At 39.4% G+C, this 25832-nt stretch overlaps 1 protein-coding gene across 1 annotated transcript in view; it reads left to right on the top strand.

The window, feature by feature from the left end:
- LOC126449995 (KAT8 regulatory NSL complex subunit 1) overlaps positions 1-25311 on the top strand; it is a 266279-nt gene extending 240968 nt beyond the window's left edge. The window contains exon 13 of the mRNA XM_050091025.1: positions 21960-25311. Coding sequence (XP_049946982.1) covers positions 21960-22103 — 144 coding nt within the window. The 3' untranslated portion in view covers positions 22104-25311. The remainder of the gene's footprint in view (positions 1-21959) is intronic.
- The last annotated feature ends 521 nt before the right edge of the window (positions 25312-25832 follow it).

The raw sequence follows: 25832 nt of genomic DNA, 5'->3' as shown, positions 1-25832 counted from the left end.
TCCTGTGGTGGCTCGGAAACGATGTCATCACCACTAGGAAGCACCCCGTACCTGTTAGAAAGGGGTAAGGCAGCTGCCACGCGGCCAGATCCCACCTTCGCCTTTCGGCCAGGCACGCGCGAGCCCACCACTGTCCGCCATTCACCCTGGAGTGATGGCTGACCGGTAAGATGCTCACTGCCGGAAGACGCAGCGACATCAGGGGTTCCATGTGATTCCAAGGCCACCGAAGTAGGCATAGGTCTCACCACAGTTGCCCCAACGCCACTACGAGCCGACGCCTGCACCTCGAGCTCGATGAGCCTAACTGACAAAGCCTCCACCTGCCCCCGAAGAGTGGCCAATTCTCCTTGCGTCCGCTCACAACAACCACAGTCCCTACACATGACTATGTTTACCCTACTCTATACGGTGACAAATTCCCAAGATAATCTTCTGATGAGCTACTCTGATAATCAAGAAACACTCACTGAAATACGAGACGCGAAAACTACGCTAGGTTTTCCCAGAAAAACTATTTAAAAGCTAAGCGCAGCAAATAAGTACAAAAACGCTTTATACAAACAGTACTCGCTGCTGCTGGTGGTCTCGCTCTGGCTGTCACAAGACAACTGCTGATTCAAGTGACTAGTGGCTAACGGCCGCGAAACAAACAAAAGACGGTTTTAGGGCGCTTTCTGTTCTAAACGATCAAGAAAACACTAAGAAATCTAACACGAAAACTACGTTAAGTTCAGCAGTGACTTTGTCAAGTAACTCAATGAGAACAGTCCTGGCTCGAGAAAATTTCGTCTGTGCATTGTCTTGCAGGGTAATATGTGCAACAAAGTTGTTAGCTTTGCCTAAACCTTCAGAAAAGAGTTCCGGGACTTTTTACCAAGCTAGCTACACTGTCCTTATGCACGGAATCCAGACGCTGACAACTATCCCAAATGTTAAAGTCAAACAAATCAAATGAATAAAGACCAAATATGTTCTCACAATCGCGTGATAGTAGCACTGTAAAAGTCACTGTTCGCGTATGCAAGAGGTACATGGCAGGTAAAGTACATTTTCTGAGAACAGGAATGCCTTGTCCATTGTAAGGAGTCAGTTGTTTGCTAGTCTTAGACAGGTGTGGGGAGCCTAACAGTCCATATGTGTGACAATTGAGCAGTGTGACAGAAGCACTTGTGTCCAACTGAAATTTCACGTATTTCGAACAAGGAAGCAAATGAACAAAAAGTTCGTTGGACTGGCATATCACTCACGTGCCAGTTATGCGAATGCCTGTTGCAGACGTTGAATATACTGCATTTATAACATGAGCCTTATGACTAGATTTTTGTGAGTGGGCCAAATTCTTACCGTATTTACTCGAATCTAAGCCGCACCTGAAAAATGAGACTCGAAATAAAGAAAAAAAAATTGCCCGAATCTAAGCCGGAACTGAAATTTGAGACTCAAAATTCAAGGGGAGAGAAAAGTATTAGGCCGCATCTCCAAATCGAAACAAAGTTGGTCCATTGTAATATGAGATACAATTTAGGTTGAATGAATGATGGTACAGCTACAGTAGTTTGGTTCGAGTCTTACGCTTAGCAGTTAAGCTTTACCAGGTAGCCATTGCTATGCGTCAGGCGGTCTATCCATATGTATACGGGTACCCTTCCTTTTTCACGTGCTTCGCCTGGCTTGAATAGATTGCTTATTTTTCTTTGATCTGACAAGTGCCGTTCTCCTTGTTATAGGTGTTTATCTAAGCTTAAAATGCATTATTGTACCGTGTCATGCATTGTTTGTCGCCTTCTACTAATGTGTGTTTACGACCTGTCGCCGCTCGCGGCATGGCTTGCTTTTGTGCGCGCTACCGCCGCTTACAATTTAAAAAAAAGAGAGTAATTGTCTCATTAGTGAAACAATGGCAAGAGACTGCTATTTGTTGTTACTTACACTGCTGGTTTCTTTGATAATAATCAACAAGAACCAAATAACAGACCGCCTATGATAGAAGATGTTCTGAACGAGAGCTTGGCTAAAATTTTTCTCCGTTTGAAAATCTTTGCAGACGCCTCTTTTGTACATTACTTTCTGCACAAAAATTAGTCATCTTAGATTTAAAAATCTAGTCAATTGCCGCGCTTCATTTCTGACTGTTATCACTATTAGGCATAAGAATAATACGAATATAAACATGACACAATATGTATATTCTTCCGCATTTGCTGTTGTCTCACACTAGTTTCGTAGTTTTTAGGCAGACAGGATTTAAATGAGATAGCAGCAAACACGAAAGAATACATGGCAAAATGTTTATATTCGTATTATTCTCATGGTGAAGAGAATACTGCATGTGATTCACAATTCAGAAAAGTTCCGATTAACAACCATCTCTTCTCACAGTTAGGGAAAGATTCAGAACATAGAGTTGGCCATATTGACAAACATTCCAAACAGTCTTGCCAGGCGGATTTTCATAGTATATTGAAATGCTGCTACATTCGAAGATGAAAAAATACGGAATTTGTATTTACTTCGTCGGATAATGTATGAAAATGCAGGGGTCGAAACTCGGGGCGGAGAAAAAAGCGCTCGTCTTCCATCTTCTCAGCTAAAGTGTTTGAATGACCGCTCGTCTTCTGGTACGGCCAAGGCTTGGTGGAGCAGCGCTTATATTCTCATTGTATAGTGGCCGCTCCTGTCGTGTCATCCTAATCAGCGTACTATTGGATGACGTTGTCTCGCAGCCCCCTCTGCTGTATCATTCCAAACCAACGTGCCGGTGCATGATGTTATGCTGGAACAAGTGTCTTCTGCAAACTCTTCTAAATCATTTTCATTATAAAGACCATGTTCTAAACCATGTAAAAACTATATTTGGTTTCACAGTGCAAGCATAAAAGGCCCTAAAAAACGACAAGGTGTATGGGTGTTGAAAATGGATCCATATTCTGCTGGTGATATGATAGTGCTTGAAGAATGTGTCAGAATACTAAAAGACCTAAGTCGAAACAGGCCCCAGGAGTAGACAACGTTCCAGTAGAACTACTGATAGCTTTGGGAGAGCCAGCCATGACAAAACTCTTCCATTTGGTGAACAAGATGTATGAGACAGGCAAAATACCCACAGACTTCAAGAAAAACATAATAATTCCAATCCCAAAAAAAGCAGGTGTTAACAGGTCTGAGAATTACCGAACGCTCAGCTTAAGTCATGGTTGCAAAATACTAACACGAATTCTTTACAGACAAGCGGAAAGACTGGTAGAAGCTGACCTCGGCGAAGATCAGTTTGGATTCCGTAGAAATGTTGGAACACATGAGGCAATATTGACCTTGCGAATTATCTTAGAAGACAGGCTAAGGAAATGCAAACCTACGTTTCTAGCATTTGTAGACTTAAAGAAAACTTTTGACAATGTTGATTGGCATACTCTCAAATTCTGAAAGTGGCAGGGGTAAAATACAGGGAGCGAAAGACTATTTACATTTGTACAGAAACCAGATAGCAGTTCAGTTATAAGAATCGGGGGGCATGAAAGGGAAGCAGTGGTTGAGAAAGAAGTGAGACAGGTTTGTAGCCTACCTCGATGTTGTTCAATCTGTGTATTTAACAAGCAGTAAAGGAAATAAAAGAAAAATTCAGAATAGGTATTAAAATCCATGGAGAAGAAATAAAAACTTTCAGGTTGGCCGATGACATTGTAATTGTGTCAGAGACAGCAAAGGACCTGGAAGAGCAGTTGAATGGAATGAACAGTGTCTTGAAAGGAGGATACAAGATGAACATCAACAAAACCAAAACGAGGATAATGGAATTTAGTCAAACTAAATCATGCGATCCTGAGGGTATTAGATTAGGAAATGAGACACTTAAAGTAGTAAATGAATTTTGCTATTTGGGGAACAAAATAACTGACGATGGTCGGAGTAGAGAGGGTATAAAATGTAGACTGGCTGTGGCAAGGAAAGCGTTTCTGATGAAGAGACATTCGTTAACATCAGGTATAGATTTAAGTGTCAGGAAGTCTTTTCTGAAAGTATTTATATGGAGTATAACCATACACGGAAGTGAAACATGCGACTATATACAGTTTAGACAAGAAGAGAGTAGAAGCTTTCGAAATGTGGTGCTACAGAAACAGATTTAGAAGGATGCAGGTTGCAGTAGTTATTCAGAGATGAAGAGGCTGCTTGCACAGGATAGAGTAGCGTGGAGAGCTGCATCAAACCAGTCTCTGGACTGAAGAAGAAGTCGACGACGACAACAACAACATTCTGCTGGTACTCAAATCTGATCTTTTTGTTGTTTAGTACTCACTGGGGAAGGCAATATAGAAAGACTGATGGCTAGGAAGGGATATAAAGTTCAGAAAACTTCAAAAAAGGGTTTTCTTTTGTTATGACTCGTTGTGACATATTTCAATCTGTTTATCTGCTATAACTTCAGAATCAGACTGATTGTAAGCTTCACAGTTCATCTGTGTATTACCACGGCAGTGGATATCATGGTAGCAAAATTGTTGTATAACAACTGCAGCGCACATCATATAAATATTCTGCGGGTTTTACATCAGTCACAGTGTGTAAATTTTGGTCAGATTCACAGCAGTCGTCCCGACACTTTTTCGAATGGATTTATGTTATAGAGAATTATTAGTATGTCTTTATATTGTGTAATGGTATTGATGGGCCAGTTTAATTGTGATTTAAGGTATAGTTTGCAGTTAAAAATTTATAAATCTGTTGGTATCATCCATTGTGGCTTAATCACTGCTCATTCCTTTTGAAGTGAGAAAACCAACACCCCCATTACTATAGGGGCCACACCTGGTAGCTGTGCAACAGCAGCTACAGATGAGTTACTTTACCGCAGATTCCCCAACCTCATAAGGGGTTCTTTACACAGCATCCCAAGCTGATGATAAGTTTCTATAAGTGTCAGATGTCAAGAGCTAGAAGAGGTGCCTTTTAGGACCCTAAGCTTATGTTTACTTCAAGCCACTTCAATTTTTTACAGGGTTCATTAATTTGCTGTAGAATGTCATGGGGAAAACTATACTGCCATCCAGGTGATGTCATTTATGGGATTGTTTGGAAGGAAATTTTGATAATACAGAAACCAAAAAAAGCAGACGTCTATGTGTGTGGATGGATATGTGTGTGTGTGTGTGTGTGTGTGTGTGTGTGTGTGTGTGTGTGTGTGTGCGCGCGCGCATTAATTGCCTTTGATAACAAGCACCTGTGATTCTTCCAGTTGCTTTTAACACCTCATAGTACACGACGCCAAGCTGGTCCCACTAAATGCAGAACATAATCTTGGAACTGTGAATATTCGGTTTGACTGTCAACGTGGGAGTGTGGCCGGGATATCCCCATGATTTTTTGCGTCTAGTGTTATCGCAATGAACTCATTTTTTGCCCTTGGTGTCAATGCGATGCAGAAATCCCTTCGATTTTTGCCTCTGAAGCAACTGTTTGCAAACACACAAAAGCCGTTCAATGTCTATTGGTTTCAGCTCACACAGGACCCAAGTTCCTTCTTTCTGAATCATGCCCATAGCCTTGAGACATTTTGAAATGGCTTGCTGTGTCACTCCCACTAATCGCCCCAGTTCTTCTTGAGATTGACGCGAGTCTTCACTCAGCAATGTCTCCAATTCTGCATCTTTGAAAACATTCTCTCTTCCACCACTATGTCGGTCTAAGACGTTAACATCGCTGTTCTTGAAGTGTTGAAACCACTCACAACATGTTCTTTCGCTAATAGCCTCCATACCACACGTAGTTGAGAGCATTCAAGGAGACTCGGCTGCTGTTTTCTTCATACTGAAACAAAACAGTAACACCTCCCGCAAATGATGAGAATTAAGCTCATAAACTGATATTTTAAATCGAGAACAACTTTGATGCAGATGCAAATCGACCAACGTTTGAATGAGGTTATGTTGACCGAGGTCCAAGCTAACTGCTTGATGTCTATGATCTGTTTCTTTCGACCGCTACTTACTATTGTCACCACCTACCTGCAAATGGTGGAAACAAAGTTGTACACCTTTGAGAAAAAATTGTCAACTTCGCCCTCAATTTGTTAAATATCGGAAAGCAGTAGGAGACGGAAATTTTATGTTCAAAGTCCTTGTATTGGTAAAAACATTAGTCCCACTAGCCATGACTCTAGGCCTACCTACAACAGCCAAGGGAAAATGCGAATCACTATATTTAAGAATTTAACGTTACAGGGTGTCTACGACCCGGGAGATCCGGGAAAAACCCGGGAATTTTTTACATTTCCGGGAATTTTCATTGTTTTGTTTTCAGTTAACAAGGAATAAGAAGAAACGGGGACATCACACAAATTATGGAAGAATATGACGATCCCAAATTTGTATAAAAATTTCGTACTATTACTTTTCGATCTCATGCTTGAGAAACTGGAGCGTATGAATGAAGTGTGCAGCGTATGAATGCAGTGCTTCATAACAACAAATTGCTTCCGATGAGCTTGACGTCACAGCTGTTTACATTAGATTCGTTTTATCAGTTACTAGCGGGATAGTGCGCATGTGCAGTTGAGTAGTGCCACCTCCCGCTTCTGGCTACAGAAATGTGGCTGTCGGCTGTGTAAGCAGTCGCAGCAAGCAGCTAGATGCTACCAGGAAAAATTTTACTGGCGTGTCCAAGCCGCCAGATTCACGCATGCGCAGCAGGCTGAATATAGGGTGAGGGGCGGGATCAAATTCATATTCTTGAGGGGAAAAAAAAAACCTTGTTTCACAAAGCGCCTAGCATCCAGCGCACGTTGGTCTATCGATTATTCATGACTTTGAAATGCATCCCTGTCAGTTTTTGAACACATTCTAAATTGATTTCTGAATGATTCGTGAATGCATGCATAGTGCACATGATGTCTGTGAGGGGAATCCTCGTCGCATCTAGAAATAAACTTTCCTGCAGACAAAAGGGGCTATACAAGCTGAGTGAAGTAAAGCCGAAACGGATGAATGCCAACCGCTGTCTGATTATGTGGTTGATTGGGTTTGCGAATGATGAGCGTTGTTATAATTACTTGCGAAATCCATAGATTCAGACTACCAGTGTGGAAATAAAACGACTAACATAAATAACAGATAAGAAAGCTAACTTATTATCTTCTTGGTGTATCGAAGAAAATGAAATTTTGATAGGAAAGTTTTGGCCAGATCGCTGTACCAGTAAGGGCCAGTTGTACAGTCACCAGCTAGCAGCCGCTTTAACATCTATTCTGGAAGTAGCGCGGAAGACGTGTTGTACGAATATGTAACAACGCCTAACCGGAGAATAACCGCAGGTCAGAGTTAGTGAAGTTATACTGCAAATAAGCTTTGACATTCACAGGAATAGTTACAGAATTAGTGATGAGAAGACTGTTCGTTAGAACGAGGAATAAGAAGAAACGGGGACATCACACAAATTATGGAAGAATATGATGATCCCAAATTTGTGTAAAAATTTCGTACTATTACTTTTCGATCTCATGCTTGAGAAACTGGAGCGTATGAATCAAGTGTGAAACTATTTCCCAACATAAAGCTTTTTGCTTGTAGTAGGCCTAATAGGCATTTTATATTGGCACTTTGTGAATTATATTGTTTTGTGTTGTAAAAATGACCATTTGTGCCAAAACAGTCTCGTTTATTTGTGTGTTACAATTGCTGCAGTATTAGAAGGCCTATTTTGTTTTAGCTAGCAGACAGTGACAAAATAAACGTAATAAGATAAAGAAACCACACCGATCTTGGGTCCTATTTGTATTAACAGCTTTTTCAGTATTAGACAACGACATTTCGATTTTTCATGTAGCAAAATTTTTGACGAACTTTGATAAAGTAGTAGGTTCTTTCACAGAAAGGAAAACCTGCCACATACACCTGTAGTAAGATTAGAGAGAAAAAAACTCCAGGAACTAAGGATTGAAGAAACGTGAGCTGTCTTGCTTGTCTCTTGTCTTTGCTGGTTTTATGTATCCTGTATTTAATTTTATGTCACACAAAGCAGCAAGTTGTTAGCAAATAGGGAATAAAGAGTGCATATTTTCTGAAGCGTTTTTGTTTACAAATAATCCCATCCAGTATTAACAGAGGGTGTAAAAAAAGGGGGTGGGGCAGGATGTCAAACCAGCCGACTGGAAGCAGGTAGATCCGGAGCTGATGTGCAGAGCAGTCTGAGTACAGTGGGGAAGTGGGTATTCTCCATGTGACCTGTGTTTACATTTAGTGATTTTGCTATTTCTTCTTCCTTTACTGCTCTCACGTCAAATGAAAACAAAACCGTTTTCTGTGGCCGGGAGATATCAAGTGAATTAAAATACATTCACATGATTACAGAAGGCAAAAATATGTTATTAGTTTCAGATTTTATTTTATTTCCACCTTTCTGACGGTCAAGCATTAATCGCCCTGTAGAACAATGAAGTTATTTTTGTCAGTTTGCTAAAGAAATTTCCTTTTGTTAATCTTTTATGCTGATGCAGTCAATATCTTAGAAACTAAGTGTTTTAATTCCACACTATTGGCTAATTTCAACTAGTCGCTGTATTTCAAGTGCACGTTTTCATCTTATAGCACGTATTGCGTTATGCCATAATAAAGAAACATACATGAGATAACACAGTACTGGTACTCCAAGAAAATTTACATCCCGAAAACCACACTGAAAAGCTTAATATCAGGTCAAGGCCTACTTCGTTGGGAATTTAGACAAACGAATGTGATCTTTAAATGTGTACATTTTAGTACGGTTCACGAAATTCCGATACCCTTGGAGTATCCTCTGATGTCTTGTTTCTTTTATGACACTGTAAGATCTTTTAATGTTTTACACGTACGAACATACGGGCCTCCTAAGTCATCGTAGCTACGCAAGCGGGGTGGCGCCTCTTATCTGGTGCTCTCTGGCAACTGCTGAAACAAACCAATTTGGGAAAATATTGCGAATGGTGGTTTGAAAAGCATTACTTACAAAGTAAATTTCCTTTTACGCAAGTTGAACTATGTGCGAGATTGTACGATGAATTTCTTAAATCACAGAGCATTTGACTCTCATTTAAAACTCAACTGATGATGAGCCATTTAGAAGAATTTCGAGCCCGGAAGTTCAGACATTTATGTCGTTATTAAAAATTTTACTGCCTCATTTGTGATATATATATATCTTAAAAGTGTAATACGCCCATAAAAGACAGACATTATATGTGAAAGCTTAGCTTCTCTTGCAGCTTATTAACCTCAGACACCAATATTATATGTGAAAGCTCTGCTTTTCTTGTAGCAACACTATGGATATTAATTTAAACCGTTAACTGTGCTGTTTGTGTGCTGTTTGTGTGTTAGCGCTACTTAACAGTGATGGTGCCATTGGCTGACTACATCATGTGTCCTGAGCTCTGAATAACCGCTGTTATCAGCTGGCGAGATCATGTGACACGACGATATGACTGACTGGCTTACAAAGCGCATTGCAATCTCAACTTCAATGCTTTGGAAAGTAACATGCGGTGTTTGGTGGATTCGAATTTATACTTTCGTAATACGAAAATACGCAGCGTACATGTTGCTGCACATCAAAGATCTTTCCAAAACGTGTTTTCTTCCATGAATTTCGTTTTATAAAGCACCGGGAAATCCTAAGCCCATGTATAAAACCATAAACATTCAAAGGACTGCTAAGTTATACAGTTCCGAGAGAAAATATACTGTCAGTTAACAGGGAAAAAGTGCGTTTTCACCCGGGAGAAAGTGTATTTTTAACCGGGAATTTTTTTTCCTTGTCCACATATACACCCTGTGTTAATACTGTATGTTCAGTATGAGATTCTAGCCAGTTCAAATACTTCCTTACCTCTGCTCATCATAACTTTCGTCACCATCACTGGCGGGAGAATAATTGTCGGTATCACGATCTTCCCATAGTTATCGCCCTCTGTTCCATCCAGGTGATACTACATTTTTTAAAGGATTTTTCCTCCACTGGATGTGGAATGGAATCCCATGCACTTTTCACCCACTCACAAATCTGGGACAGATGTAGCAGTTTGATTTTTCCACGCAGTGTGAACTTGAGGTTTACATCAACCATCCATTGCTTATATCGCTGTTTAAGTGCAGCTTTGAATGGCTGATTTATACACACTTCTAATGGCTGTAGGGTGGATGTGAGGGCTCCAGGAATAATGGCCAAGTCAGTTTTTCCTTTCTGTAATTTGTCCTGCACTTCCTTAGGTGTACGTCTGCAGAAGCTGTCAGGACAAACATGTTACGTAAATTCAGTAACGTACCAGGATGATGTCGCCAAACATGCATCACCCAGACAATTACAAGATCATTGTCCGCCCTCCCTTTTGGATTCACTCTCACCAATATGCCTTTCACAGATATTTTCGGAATAGTTTTCCTTTTAAATGTCACGTAAGGTAGTAGCTTTCGTCCATCGCCAGTTAATCACATCATCACTATACACTTTTGCTTCTCACTGCCACCAGTTCATATCGTGAGGCTGGATTCTCTTTTCCTGTTCATGGTGTTGTCAAGTGGCATCTCAAAATAGACTGGCATTTGATCCCTGTCACCAATTTGCAATAATATATAGGTCTGTGTCGCAGATTCATCACATAATAATTCAAGTGCACAATTTTTCCTTGTAATTGTCCGCAGCCATATTGACACTTTTCATCTTTTCATCTTTTGTCAAAGTCTGGATGCTTTGCTTTTTGGCCTCAAAGTGCCCGGCGATTACTGTTAGTTTTTTGAGGCCGTGTTTTGTTTTTCTGCCACTTGTGAATACAACTCTTGCTCACGTATACTTGCTTCCCACTGCTTGGTTTCCAATGTTCTCGGCTTCTTCAAAAATTTTCAGTTTTTCTTTAGCAGTGTACGAGTGATAACGAGAACTTGTAGCTGTAGTTAACAAGTTTGAAGACGCTGTTAATACTTCTAATGTGGTAATGAGGTCACAACAATGCAATAGTGTAGTGGGATATATTGTTGGAGGCAGAACAGTACCAACCTTGTTTCAAATAATCCGCACACCTCAATTGTCCTTAAATTTGGTGATAAAGTGCACAGATTATTCAAGTATATATGGTACTTCAGAGATATAAAAAGCTAAATTTCACATTTTTCCCAATGTCTATTTGCTTCAAATTATCCATATGCAAATCGCCTAGGAAATCTCGTTATGATTTCACTTAAAAGAAAGCGAAATGTTGTGCAAGGTGGCCTACTTTATTTTCTTCCAAGAAAATATTAGCGTAGATATTATGTCTCAAAGTTGCCGAAAACTCACGGGTGCACTGTTGATTTCTGCACTGTAGTGTCAAACAAACGACTATAACTCTGCAAGTACTAAATTGGCAAAAGTAACATTTTACCAATGTTCAATGGGACCAAGTGTGATCATTCGCACAAAATTTCATCAAAATCAGTGATCATCATGTGGGAACTTTGGAAAAAGTTAGACCACTTATCATAGAGTGGCCCTAAAGACTTTTGTTTCTCTCTCAATCACATCATCAGCCAGTTTGTTCCTTTCACAGAAACCTTCATTGTATTCTTTTGACCTGTCCTTTTGCAGTCTAATGTTGATGCTATTGCTTTTAATACACCAAAGGTTGTTGAGAGTTAACTATATGCTTAAACAGTTCTTCAAATAACCTGTTTCTTTTTCGAATTCTTCCCTTTTCACCTGCGACCTTTTTGCCGTAGCTTCCCTGTACTTCCTGTTTATTTCATTCCTAATTGACTTGTAATGTTCTATTCTTGACTTTTACTGGGTATTTTTGTACTTGGTTTGTTCATCAATTGATTGTACCAATTGTTCTATTATGTCAACAAAAATAGTCACATTTTGAAATTACAATTGGATCTATAAAAAAATCTACACACAAAGCAGTGGCAGAAGGAAAAAATATAAAGGCTAAAGAAAATGCAAGGAGCCAGTGGCTGCCCCCACTGGCAGAAAGATTGAAGTGGAAGGAAGAGGGATGAAAGAAAAGTACTGGTGAAGTTCAGGAAATGGGGAGAGTTCGGAAAAGTTGCCCAGAACCCCGGGTTGAAGAAGTTTTATCGGATGGGATAAGAGGAAAAGACTAAGAAAAAAATAATGAGTCTTTGCTTCTCATCCCGTCTGGTAAGTTTCGCCAGACCAAGGATTTTGGGCGACTTTTCTAAACTCCTCAGTTTCCTAAACCTTGCCAGTCCTTCCCCTTCCTCCCTTTTCCTTCCCCTTCATCCCTCTTCCTCCCCTCATTCCATTCTGCCAGAAAGTGGAGCCACTGACACCAAAAGCTTCCACATTCCTTTAACCTTTATAAGTGTTCTCTCCTGCTGTAACTTGATGTGTAGATTTTTTTGATTTTTTTTATTTCTCCAATTGTTGTATTTGTTCTGTCAAATAAGGTATGTTTGCAGTTACCTTTCTTCTATCTAAGTCTGTTATTGCCTTTTTAGAGATGTCCATTTCTCTTGAAGTGACCCACTAACTGTGGTGTTCATTATTACCTCTACATAACAGTACTTACAGCCTTGGAGAACTTCAAACACACATTATTATTTCTTCATACTTCTTTCAACAGTGATTCTCCCAGACTATTCTCTTAAACTTCAGTGTATTTTTGGACATTATGAAATTGTGATCCGAGTGTTTGATCCTGGGTACACCATATAATCCGACTGGAAGCTTACTATGTATCTAGCCTTTTCCATATATACCTCTTCCATCCTTTTGAGTGATGTATTCCTTGCTATTAAGTGACATTTGTAGCAGAATTTAGTCTTTCTCCCCCGTCATTCCTTCTACTGAGCCCATATTCTCCCATAACTCATACCTTCTATTCCTTCCCCCAATAATGTGTTCCAATCACCCACAGCTGTTAAATTTTTGTTTTCCTTTACATATTGAACTTCGTGTTTGATATCCTGATATACTTATTTTCTTTCTTTCCACCTTAAGTTTGTGATGTTCACATGTATACCTGAAGTATTGTTGACATTAGTTTGCTGTTGATTCTGTTGTTGTCACGAATATGGTAACTTCCTCGTTTATTCCAAGTTTGAGATAAACTTTAAAGGCATCCAATGCTAGCATAGCTCTTACTTGGCAGTGCGCCAGATCTGCAATTACAAGCAATAGCTAGTCTGATCATAACTAATTATGGTATTTCTTGGCAGAAAATCAGTAACACCGTGGGGAAATTTTCCTCTTATGTAACTGTTAAAATAACAGTAATTTTTAGTTTTCTTATTCCAGTTGTTTCGCCCTTTGTACACCACTGTTGTATTGGTTGGAATCTGCCAAAAGATGGTCTGGTCACTGTTGTGTATCTGGTGTAGAGGTTAGGGCGCTGCTGCTGCATTTGTATTACTTACCTCTGTAAGTTGTTGAGTTCCTCAGTAAAATCTTCTGTCAGTTTGAATATACAAAGTCCCCTTCTAGAACTAAACCTGTGACACTAACAGGTACTCTTATAAAATTCTGTAATGAGTATGTTTATGGTCTTCCCATTTGCCAAGCCCTTTAATTAAATTATTTGTCAATATACAGAGGGGTCCAAAAAATGTATCCACTGTTTGAGAGTCCATAACTGGCAAACTAATTGACGGAGTTGTCTCACCTTTGGTAGTGTAATAGTTTTTAGTTCTGGCAATCGCCACACAAGCATTGTATTGCGTATTTTTGTTTTTTTCAGATGGCAGTCGCCAGATAGTAAGTGTTTTGTTTTTAGTTGCACCTAGTTACTCAAGTAAACATGGCTGGTGCAAGGCTTACTTTCAATGAAAGGAAGTCAGTTTTGGAGTGGTATTTTAAGTACGAAAACATTAATGAGGTTCAACGGCAATGGCGAAATGAGTATCAAACAGATCCACCGACACGTTTAACGATTCGTCGCATTCAAGACTAATTTGAAGCAGAAGGCTGTGTAACAGATGTACACAAATAATGATGTGGACGACCTGTAACAGTAACAAATCCAGCTAACTCCAATTGTGTGTTACAGCAATTCACTTGGTCACCACAGAAGTCTGTGAGACAGTGTGCCCGTGAAACTGGAGTGAGTCGCTCAAGTGTTTGGCGAATTTTGAAGACAGCAAAGTGGAGGTGCTACATCCCACAGTTGCTACACGCAATGAATGAAGACGACCCAGATCGTAGAATGGAGTACTGAGAGTGGTTTACTAACATGGTACATAACGATGAAGAGTTTGCCATCCGAGACATGTATGGAGACGGAAGAGTTTGCTTTCAACAAGATGGTGCCCCAGCCCACTACCAAAATCGTGTTAGGGCGTAACTCGACGAAAATCTACCAGGAAGATGGATAGGCCGTAGAGGTGCTGTGGAATATCCACCAAGTTCCCCAGAGCTATCTACTCTGGACCTTTACCTGTGGGGAACACTAAAGGACATCGTTTATTGACAAAAGCCATGCACATTGGATGAACTTGGAGAATCCTTCGTACATTCATGTGCAAATATCCAACTGAACACGTTGCAGTCAGTAGTTTGTGGTGCAGCTCGGCAGCTTCATTTGTGTGTGGATGTTAATGGTGACCATTTTAAACACCTACAGTGATACCTTTAAGTTGGACTTTAAGCTACACTTTCACCAAAAATGAGACAACTCCGTCAATTAGTTTGCAAGTTATGGACTTTTAAACAGTGGATATATTTTTTTGGATCTCTCGGTATAGCTATTCAACCTTTTGTCTTATCTTCTGCAAAGGAAAGTACCCAACCGTAAAGTTCAGGGTATTTGTTTCCCAACAATAGCAATATTGTTGCTCCATTTTGAAATAAGGGAAGAGATCTAGTGTTGAAGATTCTGTGATATTAAAGTATATTAGCATTTGTAGGATTGCGCAGGTAAGACAAAACTTACAGCTGAATTTTGATGAAAAAAGTGTACCTTATATTTTGGCCATTATAGTAATTCATGGGTTTTTTGATGAAATATTTTCTCCACTCAACAATAATTATGTTGGCTGTGCCCATGACCGTCGTGTTTTTAAACCAGGAGAATCCCTTAAAGACTGATTACATGTTGTGTTTGTTGCTGAAATATTATTCACTTTGTGGGTAGTGTGTGGTCCTGGATTTGCTGCTCAATCTCATTGTGAAAACCCTAATACATATAACACAGCCTGAGTGTAGGTACTACCAGTGTTGGCACTGTGAAATGTTATACTGTTCATGATCATTAGCTGTGTGTCTGCTTGGATGTGTGGTGGCGGCACCAGGATTGGCAGTAAATCCAAAATGTCCTTCAGGAGACAGAGCCACGAAAATGTGTAAATGTGTATACATTAACACCAGTTCAGCTACCTCATCTTACTATGTTTGGGATCATAATTAGATGTGGTTTTAAATGATTAATGGAAAATCTCATATAAGATGTGAAACAAATACTAACAAAGAGATAGAGGGGCTGGCCAGTACTTACCTCAGCTCAGTACAGCCGATAGATACACATAAAACAGAACTGAAAATTTACATTCCTAGCTTTCGGAACTTTGTTCCTTCATCAGGGAGGAGAGAGGGGAAAAAAAGGGAAGAAGGGAAAGTGGATTCAGTTACTCACAACCCAGGTTATGAAGCAACAGGGAAAGGTAAACGGGGAGGGTAGCAAGGATGGAGGCATGGTTGTCAGAGGGAAGCCAAAGATATTCTACTGTAAGTACTGTGCCAGCTTCAAACCAAAGAGGATGCATACAGAAGTAAAGAGGTATATAGTATAAAGATAAACACAACTATGTAGGATGAAAAGATGCGTGAATGGCTAAAGAGGAAAGGGAAAGAGGAGAAGACTGAAGAGTGAATGGGAGTGAGGTTGTTTAACGTAGGTTCAGTCCAGGGGGATGGCGGGATGAAAGGATGTGTTGGAGTGCAAGTTCCCATCTCCGCAGTTCAGAGGGACTGGTGTTGGGTGGGAGAAGCCAAATGGCACATACGGTGTAGCAGGTTCCTAGGTCCCTAGAATTATGCTGGAGGGCATGCTCCGCTACTGGGTATTGGGCATCTCCTAGGCGGACAGTTCGTCTGTGTCCGTTCATGCGCTCAGCCAGTTTGGTTGTTGTCATGCCGATGTAAAAGGCTGTGCAGTGCAGGCATGTCAGTTGATAAATGACATGTGTAGTTTCACACGTAGCCCTGCCTTGAATTGTGTATGTTTTACCAGTAGCGGGGCTGGAGTAGGTGGTTGTGGGCGGATGCATGGGGCAGGTTTTGCAGCGGGGACGGTTACAGGGGTAGGAACCGCTGGGTAGAGAAGGTAGTCTGGGAATATTGTAGGGTTTAACAAGGATGTTACGGAGGTTAGGGGGGCGACGAAAGGCAACTCTGGGTGGTGTGGGGAGAATTTTGTCAAGGGATGATCTCATTTCAGGGGTTGACTTGAGAAAGTCATATCCCTGGCGGAGTAATTTGTTGATGTTTTCGAGGCCAGGATAATATTGGGTGACAAGGGGGATACTTCTGTGTGGTCTGGGGGTAGGAACATTGTTGTTGGACGTGGAGGAATGTATTGCTCGGGAAATCTGTTTGTGGACAAGGTCTGCAGGATAGTTTCGGGAGAGGAAAGCACTGGTCAGGTTATTGGTGTAGTTGTTGAGGGATTCGTCACTGGAGCAGATACGTTTGCCACGAATACCTAGGCTGTAGGGAAGGGAGCGTTTGATGTGGAAAGGATGGCAGCTATCAAAGTGAAGGTACTGTTGTTTGTTTGTGGGTTTGATATGGACATAGGTGTGGATGTGAGCTTCAACAAGATGAAGGTCAACATCCAGGAAGGTGGCTTGGGTTTTGGAGAAGGACCAGGTGAAATTCAGATTCGAAAAGGAGTTGAGGTTATGGAGGAAATTAAGGAGTGTTTCTTCACCATGAGTCCAGACCACAAAGATGTCATCTATAAACCTATACCAGGCCAGGGGAAGCAGCTGTTGGGTCTTCAGGAAAGCCTCCTCCATGCGGCCCATGAAGAGGTTGGCATAGGAGGGAGCCATCCTGGTTCCCATGGCCGTTCCCCTGATTTGTCTGTAGGTCTGGCCTTCAAAAGTGAAGTAATTATGGGTGAGGATGAAGCCAACTTCATCCTCACCCATAATTACTTCACTTTTGAAGGCCAGACCTACAAACAAATCAGGGGAACGGCCATGGGAACCAGGATGGCTCCCTCCTATGCCAACCTCTTCATGGGCCGCATGGAGGAGGCTTTCCTGAAGACCCAACAGCTGCTTCCCCTGGCCTGGTATAGGTTTATAGATGACATCTTTGTGGTCTGGACTCATGGTGAAGAAACACTCCTTAATTTCCTCCATAACCTCAACTCCTTTTCGAATCTGAATTTCACCTGGTCCTTCTCCAAAACCCAAGCCACCTTCCTGGATGTTGACCTTCATCTTGTTGAAGCTCACATCCACACCTATGTCCATATCAAACCCACAAACAAACAACAGTACCTTCACTTTGATAGCTGCCATCCTTTCCACATCAAACGCTCCCTTCCCTACAGCCTAGGTATTCGTGGCAAACGTATCTGCTCCAGTGACGAATCCCTCAACAACTACACCAATAACCTGACCAGTGCTTTCCTCTCCCGAAACTATCCTGCAGACCTTGTCCACAAACAGATTTCCCGAGCAATACATTCCTCCACGTCCAACAACAATGTTCCTACCCCCAGACCACACAGAAGTATCCCCCTTGTCACCCAATATTATCCTGGCCTCGAAAACATCAACAAATTACTCCGCCAGGGATATGACTTTCTCAAGTCAACCCCTGAAATGAGATCATCCCTTGACAAAATTCTCCCCACACCACCCAGAGTTGCCTTTCGTCGCCCTCCTAACCTCCGTAACATCCTTGTTAAACCCTACAATATTCCCAGACTACCTTCTCTACCCAGCGGTTCCTACCCCTGTAACCGTCCCCGCTGCAAAACCTGCCCCATGCATCCGCCCACAACCACCTACTCCAGCCCCGCTACTGGTAAAACATACACAATTCAAGGCAGGGCTACGTGTGAAACTACACATGTCATTTATCAACTGACATGCCTGCACTGCACAGCCTTTTACATCGGCATGACAACAACCAAACTGGCTGAGCGCATGAACGGACACAGACGAACTGTCCGCCTAGGAGATGCCCAATACCCAGTAGCGGAGCATGCCCTCCAGCATAATTCTAGGGACCTAGGAACCTGCTACACCGTATGTGCCATTTGGCTTCTCCCACCCAACACCAGTCCCTCTGAACTGCAGAGATGGGAACTTGCACTCCAACACATCCTTTCATCCCGCCATCCCCCTGGACTGAACCTGCGTTAAACAACCTCACTCCCATTCACTCTTCAGTCTTCTCCTCTTTCCCTTTCCTCTTTAGCCATTCACGCATCTTTTCATCCTACATAGTTGTGTTTATCTTTATACTATATACCTCTTTACTTCTGTATGCATCCTCTTTGGTTTGAAGCTGGCACAGTACTTACAGTAGAATATCTTTGGCTTCCCTCTGACAACCATGCCTCCATCCTTGCTACCCTCCCCGTTTACCTTTCCCTGTTGCTTCATAACCTGGGTTGTGAGTAACTGAATCCACTTTCCCTTCTTCCCTTTTTTTCCCCTCTCTCCTCCCTGATGAAGGAACAAAGTTCCGAAAGCTAGGAATGTAAATTTTCTGTTCTGTTCTATGTGTATCTATCGGCTGTACTGAGCTGAGGTAAGTACTGGCCAGCCCCTCTATCTCTTTGTTAGTATTAGATGTGGTTTTATGTGTTATTCATTGTATTAGAAAAATGCCATTTTTAAGGATACCTGTGGCTGATTTCTGTAGAAGTGTCAGATTCCAGACTGCTTTGAGTTGGAAACCTGTATCTTTGTTGTTGAGATTCTCAGCCATCCGAAAGTATGTTGCTTACATGTGAGCATAACCTGAAAAAGATAAAGAGGAAGATAACTACTTTTGTCTTGCCAAAAGAGCTCTTTCACAATGTGACCTAGCAAACCTGTCAGCTGGTCTTTAAAAAAGTGGTACTTTACAAATAGAAACTATGACTTATTAACACGCCCAGATAGTTGTGCACGTTTCCAAGATTCAGGCAGGTGGACTGTTGGCTCCAGATCAAATCCTCCTGCGGGACTTTTGCCAAGGCCAGCCTGGAAATTGATCTTGGGCAGCTTCCCACATCTGAATTGGTGAATATTAGGGCTGGTACCCAAGCCCCAACTCAGTTACATAATTTCCAAATATTTAGCAGTTGTTTGCTCTCTTTCACATGGATATCACTACAGACAAACAGCACCCATACCAACCCTATGTAGATGTGGGATGAAGGTACAACAAAAAGAAGAAAACACTATGACCTACTGTTGCACAAGTTACCCAAGAAGATTTAGGAAATGTTCAGTGAAAAGCACAATGTGTGCTTCGTATTAATTACTCAATTTCAGTCCAGTCCCATACAAAATTGGTGTGCATGTGTGGAAGCGCGCACATTGTTATTGTAGACAGGAACAAAAAGAAATAAAATTTTATTATGTGGAGTATGGAATTGCTTTTATGTAGTGGAATTTAAAGGAACAACTGAAGTGAGCAGAGCCACAAATGAGCCATTGTTAGGCAATAAATTTGGTACACTAGAGAATATTTCGTAAACTTATCTGCTCCTGTCTTCTCTGTGTCTTCAAATCATTTCTGCTGGTGGAGGTGAAACATGAACAAATCCTGACTGCCTATTATTAAAAGTACATTCTGTTGTAAAAGAAAAGTTAACTTTTGAGCTTTTGTACAGGTTGTTTCAAACCCTTACTTGGCATGCTTTGAGAAAAAATAAGTCACAAATGATATTTTTTAAAGAATGTGTTGTTTTCCATCAACAAAAACCAAATTAAAATGATTTTAAAATCTGGAGATGCATCTGTCTAACCGCTCATCAAGGTCACTTATCTATATAGTTGTATTTTTGTACAATTTATTTTTGAAGGTTAATGACAAAAGTGTAGATTGCTGAAGAAACATTACTACATAACAGAGTATTGTAGCCAGCAGATTTATGAAAGCCATAACTGAAGTATTGCGCTGCAAAAAGGCTAAACATTGGCTTGAAACCGTAGTTTGTCCTTGAAGAATCAATATCACATAACCGTCTGTGTCAATTTTCTGTATGACGACTAAAGTGCATGTAACCATAACACATTGTTATTGCTTTTTATGCATATCTCTGTGTTGTGAAGCAGCAAGTCAAGGCTTCAGTTGAAGGAGATCGACAGTATCTCAGTCGATTTTCTTACCCTGAGAATGATATTCTTGCTTGCCTTAAAGTAGTGTATGATCATGGAAATTTGTTTTGAGTGAGATTGACAGCTTCCAGCCACTACACCTATCGTGCACCTATCATATCATCAGTCCTCTGCAGGTCTTCTTGCATTTACGTAGTTGTCTTGCTGCAGCCTCATTATATCCAGTGTTGTGGATATCTCTCTCTCTCTCTCTCTCTCTCTCTCTCTCTCTCTCTCTCACACACACACACACACACACACACACACACACACACACACACAGAGAGAGAGAGAGAGAGAGAGAGAGAGAGAGAGACGTATTCCATGAATTAGAAGTTCCTTTGTTGTTGTAAGTTCTTCCCTAACTAATCATTGATCTACATATGTGGAGTTTCAGTTATGTAACTAAAATACAGAACAAAGAGTATTCACACTTGACAAGGCAACTTGTAGAGACGCTACATAATTCTAGTTGCATCTGTACTGTAATATTCCAGTATAAAAAGCCACAGTGATCAAATCATTTAGATCTTTGATAAGAGTATATTCTGCTGTGTTGCTATCGCTTTATTTAAACTTCGATAATGAATGAGGGAAGACACAGCAACTTCTATTTTCGAAACTATAACTCTTCAGTAAGTGTCAATATTAATATGGTTTCAAGCAAATGCTTAGGTTTTTGCCAAATAACTGATTTGTGGCTTTCGTCAGTACACTGCTCATAAGTGTCTTCAGGCACTTGTGTTTCTGTAGTGCTTAGATTCATTAACCTTCAAAATGGATTGTACATGAATGCAGAATTTCACAGACAAATGATGTTGATGGGTGGTGGAGATGGCACATCTTCGTATTGTAAAACAAATTTTGGTTTGGTTTTAACAATTTGAAGCAGTACTTCTTCTTAGAGAATTGACAAAAATTATATTGTTTAAATACAATGATTATTATTTTTTCATGTCTCTTCATATACTGAATTACATGTTCAGTATCCTCAAGCATTTTTCCTTTTCGTCTTGACTCAGTCATTTGAGGATTATTGGGCAGTTGGAAAGATTGGCGGTGACCTTCTAGGTCTGAAGTCTGTCCATAAGTGTACCTTGTGCAGCCTGCCAAAGATAAAACAGCACTTCTGTTCAAGAGCACACTTTGTTGTACTCGTGCATGCACAGCTAATTATCAACTTTGAGAAAAATCAGTTAGAGCAAGTAGAACCTGAATCATTGGTATCATGTTTGCCCAATAACAGCTGAACAGTCATCTTAATCAGTATCTCGTACCATCCTAGCTGTCCGATAACAATTTTGCAGATGAATTCTACTTGTCAGTGCTGCTTTCACAAGTGCCCTCATTGACATCAATGGAGAATCTGCTCTAATTACTGTTTGTAGATCAGACTGGGACAACTAATTGTGTTTAGAGCAGCTACCATAGGAACAGCATAGTATTTCACACACAGTACATCCAGGAAACGGCTAGTTTTAGCAGTATGCTAATTGAAATGTTTTGAATGATGATAATGATAGTGATTCATTCCTGCCATTCTACGTCGACATGCACAGTAAAGTCAGCACACATTAATCATAGTCAGATATTAAGGAAGCATTGTGTATAAAAATATAACTTATTTCTTGGATATATTTGTAATGCAGGTGCTATCCTTATTTACAGGGTGAAAGCAGACCAGTATCTCCTAGTACAGATTCAACAGAGTCTGCAATTGGGGAAGGTGAAGATCCAAATGATCCAGAATGGACAGTTGAAGAAGAGAGAGAATTTGAACGTGACAGGGTTAAATCTTCTGTGAAGAGATAATTATTAATATAACTTGGCTGCAAAAATTGGTGTAATTGTTTTTCAGCATTTATGCTGATGTGTAGGCTGATTGTTGGAGATTTTGTTAGAAAAGTCTTCGGATAATTGCTAAATAGCTTACACAGCTGTTTATCTGCATTTTCCAGCAGAGTAATAGCTTCATAAAGCTGGAGCAGTGCTGTAGCCTCCATCTTAGATTACCTCAAACAACTGTCAGATAATGGAGTGTGATGATTCAGGAGAAATATTAATAGAGAAAAATGTTGTAAAACTCTTTAAGTGCACTATGTGTGATGTAAATTCCTTGCTTAAATGGCCTGCTCCATTGGCATCAAAGATAAAAAATGTGAGCATCAAATTGCAGCTTCTTGTTATACATTAGTTATTTGTGTAATTATTAAATTTGATGTGCAAAAATATGAAAGAGAAAATTAATGATCATATAGACTTAGTCATTACTCTGAGTATGCTCAATGGTAATAGATAACTCAAAAATTTTCGATGTTCATTTGTATTGTCAGTGGTCATTAAGAAAAGAAACTGTCACCCTTTTCTAAGAAGTTATGTTTGTCAGCCAAATCCATAGTTACAGTATATTCATCTGTCTTAAACATTCATTTACCTTTAAAAGAATTGCATAATCCCATTCATAGAAATAGGGAGGAACAAATTACCACACATTTTTAAGTTGCTAAATATGTTAAGGATCCACCAAATAATTACACGTCTTTGGAGAAAGTGATTTTTAGCTTCAGTTCTGAAAAGGAGTATTAGTTTACATAATGTGACAGTTCTGAAAAGTTACTTCATATAGCAAATCCAGTGCTCACATATGTGATTGTTGATGCAGCAGACCACCTTTATATCTAGAAATTGATGTATGTACTCTTTATAAGAGCGTATTCTATATATCTCGCATGCTTGATATGTATACTGCAAGCTGACCATTCCATGGTAGTGTGAGCAGGTGTCCCCCCCCCCCCCCCCTCCCCCCTTCTCCTCATGTATGAATAGTTACTGACGTAGATTTTCCAGGGCATAAGATAAAACTTGCGAGACTGATTACATAGGTTGGAAATTAATTAGAAAGGGATACTTATAACTCAAAAAAGTGTGTGTTTCATCACAAACTAAGAAAATTAATGCCAAATTAATTACAGATTTTTCATATCTGATAGAGTGTATCATTGTTATTTTGTATGTATGCTCTAGCACTAATACGCTTACAGAAAGGCAGCAGTCTAGATCTTTAAATATACTATTATTATATGTTCTTGAATTTTTCTTCCTTTCTTACTGCAGTAAAATGAACCCCCCAATAATTAAAGTCCCTGTGCTCCTGGAAGGCTTCTTTGTTCCCTACAAAGTAAAGTGTATGATCCTGGTAGTTGATACTGACTGTCCTTAAAAGGTTACTTTTTCATAATTTTTTTATAAGTACCAATTCATTTAAAAGTACCTCAGGCAGATACCTTTGGCAAATATCTAGTCCTTGAATGCAGATATTGTCCTTGATGAGAGTTGCAGTGGTTATAAATCTGCACTGTGGTGTACCAGATATTCTTCTGTTGATATAAGATCGTTAACGAAATCAAAATTTTGTGGTTAATTTGATAAAGAAAGAAGTTTTGAAGTGCATGCTTATTTGACAATTTGTCGTTCTCCTTCAAAAGTGAAATTAATTGTATGTATATTGGAGTTTAACTCTGTATGCCCTTAAAGTTTCTTTTTTTACATCATTGTACCTTCTTTGTCTTAAAGCTTAAGTTAGTATAGCATTGAAACTATGTCATTTCAAATTACAGTATTACTCATTTAACAAAAGTTACTTGTAATCTCAATTGTAATACAACAAGAAACATCATCTTGCCCTGTAAAATTCTGTTGCAGTGTTCATTGTGGGGTGAAGAATTTTAAAATCAAGTATTTGTTTTAGAATAACTTGAAATATTTTATGTGATTTATGTACATAGATGATTGTAATTAATTTTATACAGTTCAACTCGAGATGAGAAATAGAAATACAAATTTTAATGACTATCGCCAATTGTTTTGCTTTTTTTTTTACAATTGAACCTTCATTCATTACTCAACTGTTTCTTTATTGAGTTTAATTTACATTTAAGTAATAATTGTGTTGTCACAAGATATCACCCTATTGTAAATTATTCAGTGACCTACTTCACAGTACTAAAATCTTCTAGTTTCTCGTGAAATAATTTATTTCTCAGTTATGAATCCTCGTTATAATCGAAGTATGTTGTGAACAGTGACATGCGTAGGATATTCAAACGTTATTTGCCTCTTCCTTTTCCATGACTTGTAATTGTTCATTTTGTAAGACAGTGTCTGAAGTAATTGTAACATGTACCATCACTCTGCATAAGTTGGCTGTAGGGGAAAAACATGTAGGCCCTTGTATATATTGTAGATCTGAGTACTTGTTCAGATATTGTCAAAAATGTAATGTAGGCAGTGTGTATTTACTATGGTCATAAAAGTCATGTTGTTGTTTTCTAAAAAAAAAAAAAAGATTCTGCTTTCTTTTTGTTATTCTGAATTTTTTTTTTTTAATTTTTTTTATTTTTTTTAGTGAGATAAAATGACAGAGGCCTCATTTGGATAAGTTTGATAGACATAGCAAAATGTGTAGTCCTTGACAATTTTGTAAAGTGCATAGATTTTATTTTGCACATAATGCCACAGTTTGATTCATCATTGCAGCCTTTATCCTATTGTAAAATATTAAGTTCTAGGAATTATTAGATGTGTACATGTAACACTTTAGTGGAATAATTTTGTGAAGTCTTTCAGATATATCTGCTTTGCTACAACACGCTTGGTTCTTTCTTTACCAACCTCCAGTTAGGTAGGCAGAAATACATCTGATGGGGACTAGATATTTGCTAAACAATTATTTTCCATGTAAAACTATTGAAATCAGATCCGTTGTAATTAAATGTAATTATACTCTCCATAGATTGCAATGTGAGAAAAGTTTTCATTTTGCAATTTTACATCCTTTGGTAGTGATTCATTGAACTGTTATTAACATAGTACATCTCCATCATATTTGTTGCCGTTAGTTATCTCTTACTGTGAGCAGCCATAAGGTGAATGTATGAGACTACAGTGTAAGGCTGAATTAAAAAAAAAAAAATCTTGTAAGAAGTTATGGGATTCTGACAGGCAAAATGTAACAACGCTTCAGTGTTTTATTTCTGAATGTGTAACAAGTTGATGACTATAAAAGACTGATACAACTATATAATATGTTTTTGTTTTATTTAGTAATATAACAAGTCTTTGTGGTCAAAAATTTAAAAATATTTTCTGCATACAACTACCATTCTGTTAAACATGGTATGTTTGCATGTTGAAAGGAGTTAAATTGTTCTCACACCCTCCATTGAATCACGACATCAGTAATACTCGAGACAGGCAGGCTTCATGTAGATTACAGTTAAGATGCAGGCAGTATTTTGTTTTAATTATTATCCAGTGTCCTAGTTTAGATTGTACATTTTTAGAATGGCTTATTGGCAGCTTAACATTTGTTACAAAAGTAATCCTTGTCTGAAATATACGTTTTCAGACCAGTGTAAAAAGATCTGTGTAACTCATAATCAATATTTTCTCAGTTATACTGCTTTGCTACACGTGTAAAACATCGATGTGACTTTGTAGTAACTTAATTGCCTTCTAGTGTCAAGGAAAATTTCATATAAT

Source organism: Schistocerca serialis, chromosome 1, assembly GCF_023864345.2.
Source record: "Schistocerca serialis cubense isolate TAMUIC-IGC-003099 chromosome 1, iqSchSeri2.2, whole genome shotgun sequence".
NCBI classification, from domain to species: Eukaryota; Metazoa; Arthropoda; class Insecta; order Orthoptera; family Acrididae; genus Schistocerca; species Schistocerca serialis.
Note: the sequence above shows the minus strand (reverse complement) of the source record. Positions and strands in the feature narration are given on the sequence as shown.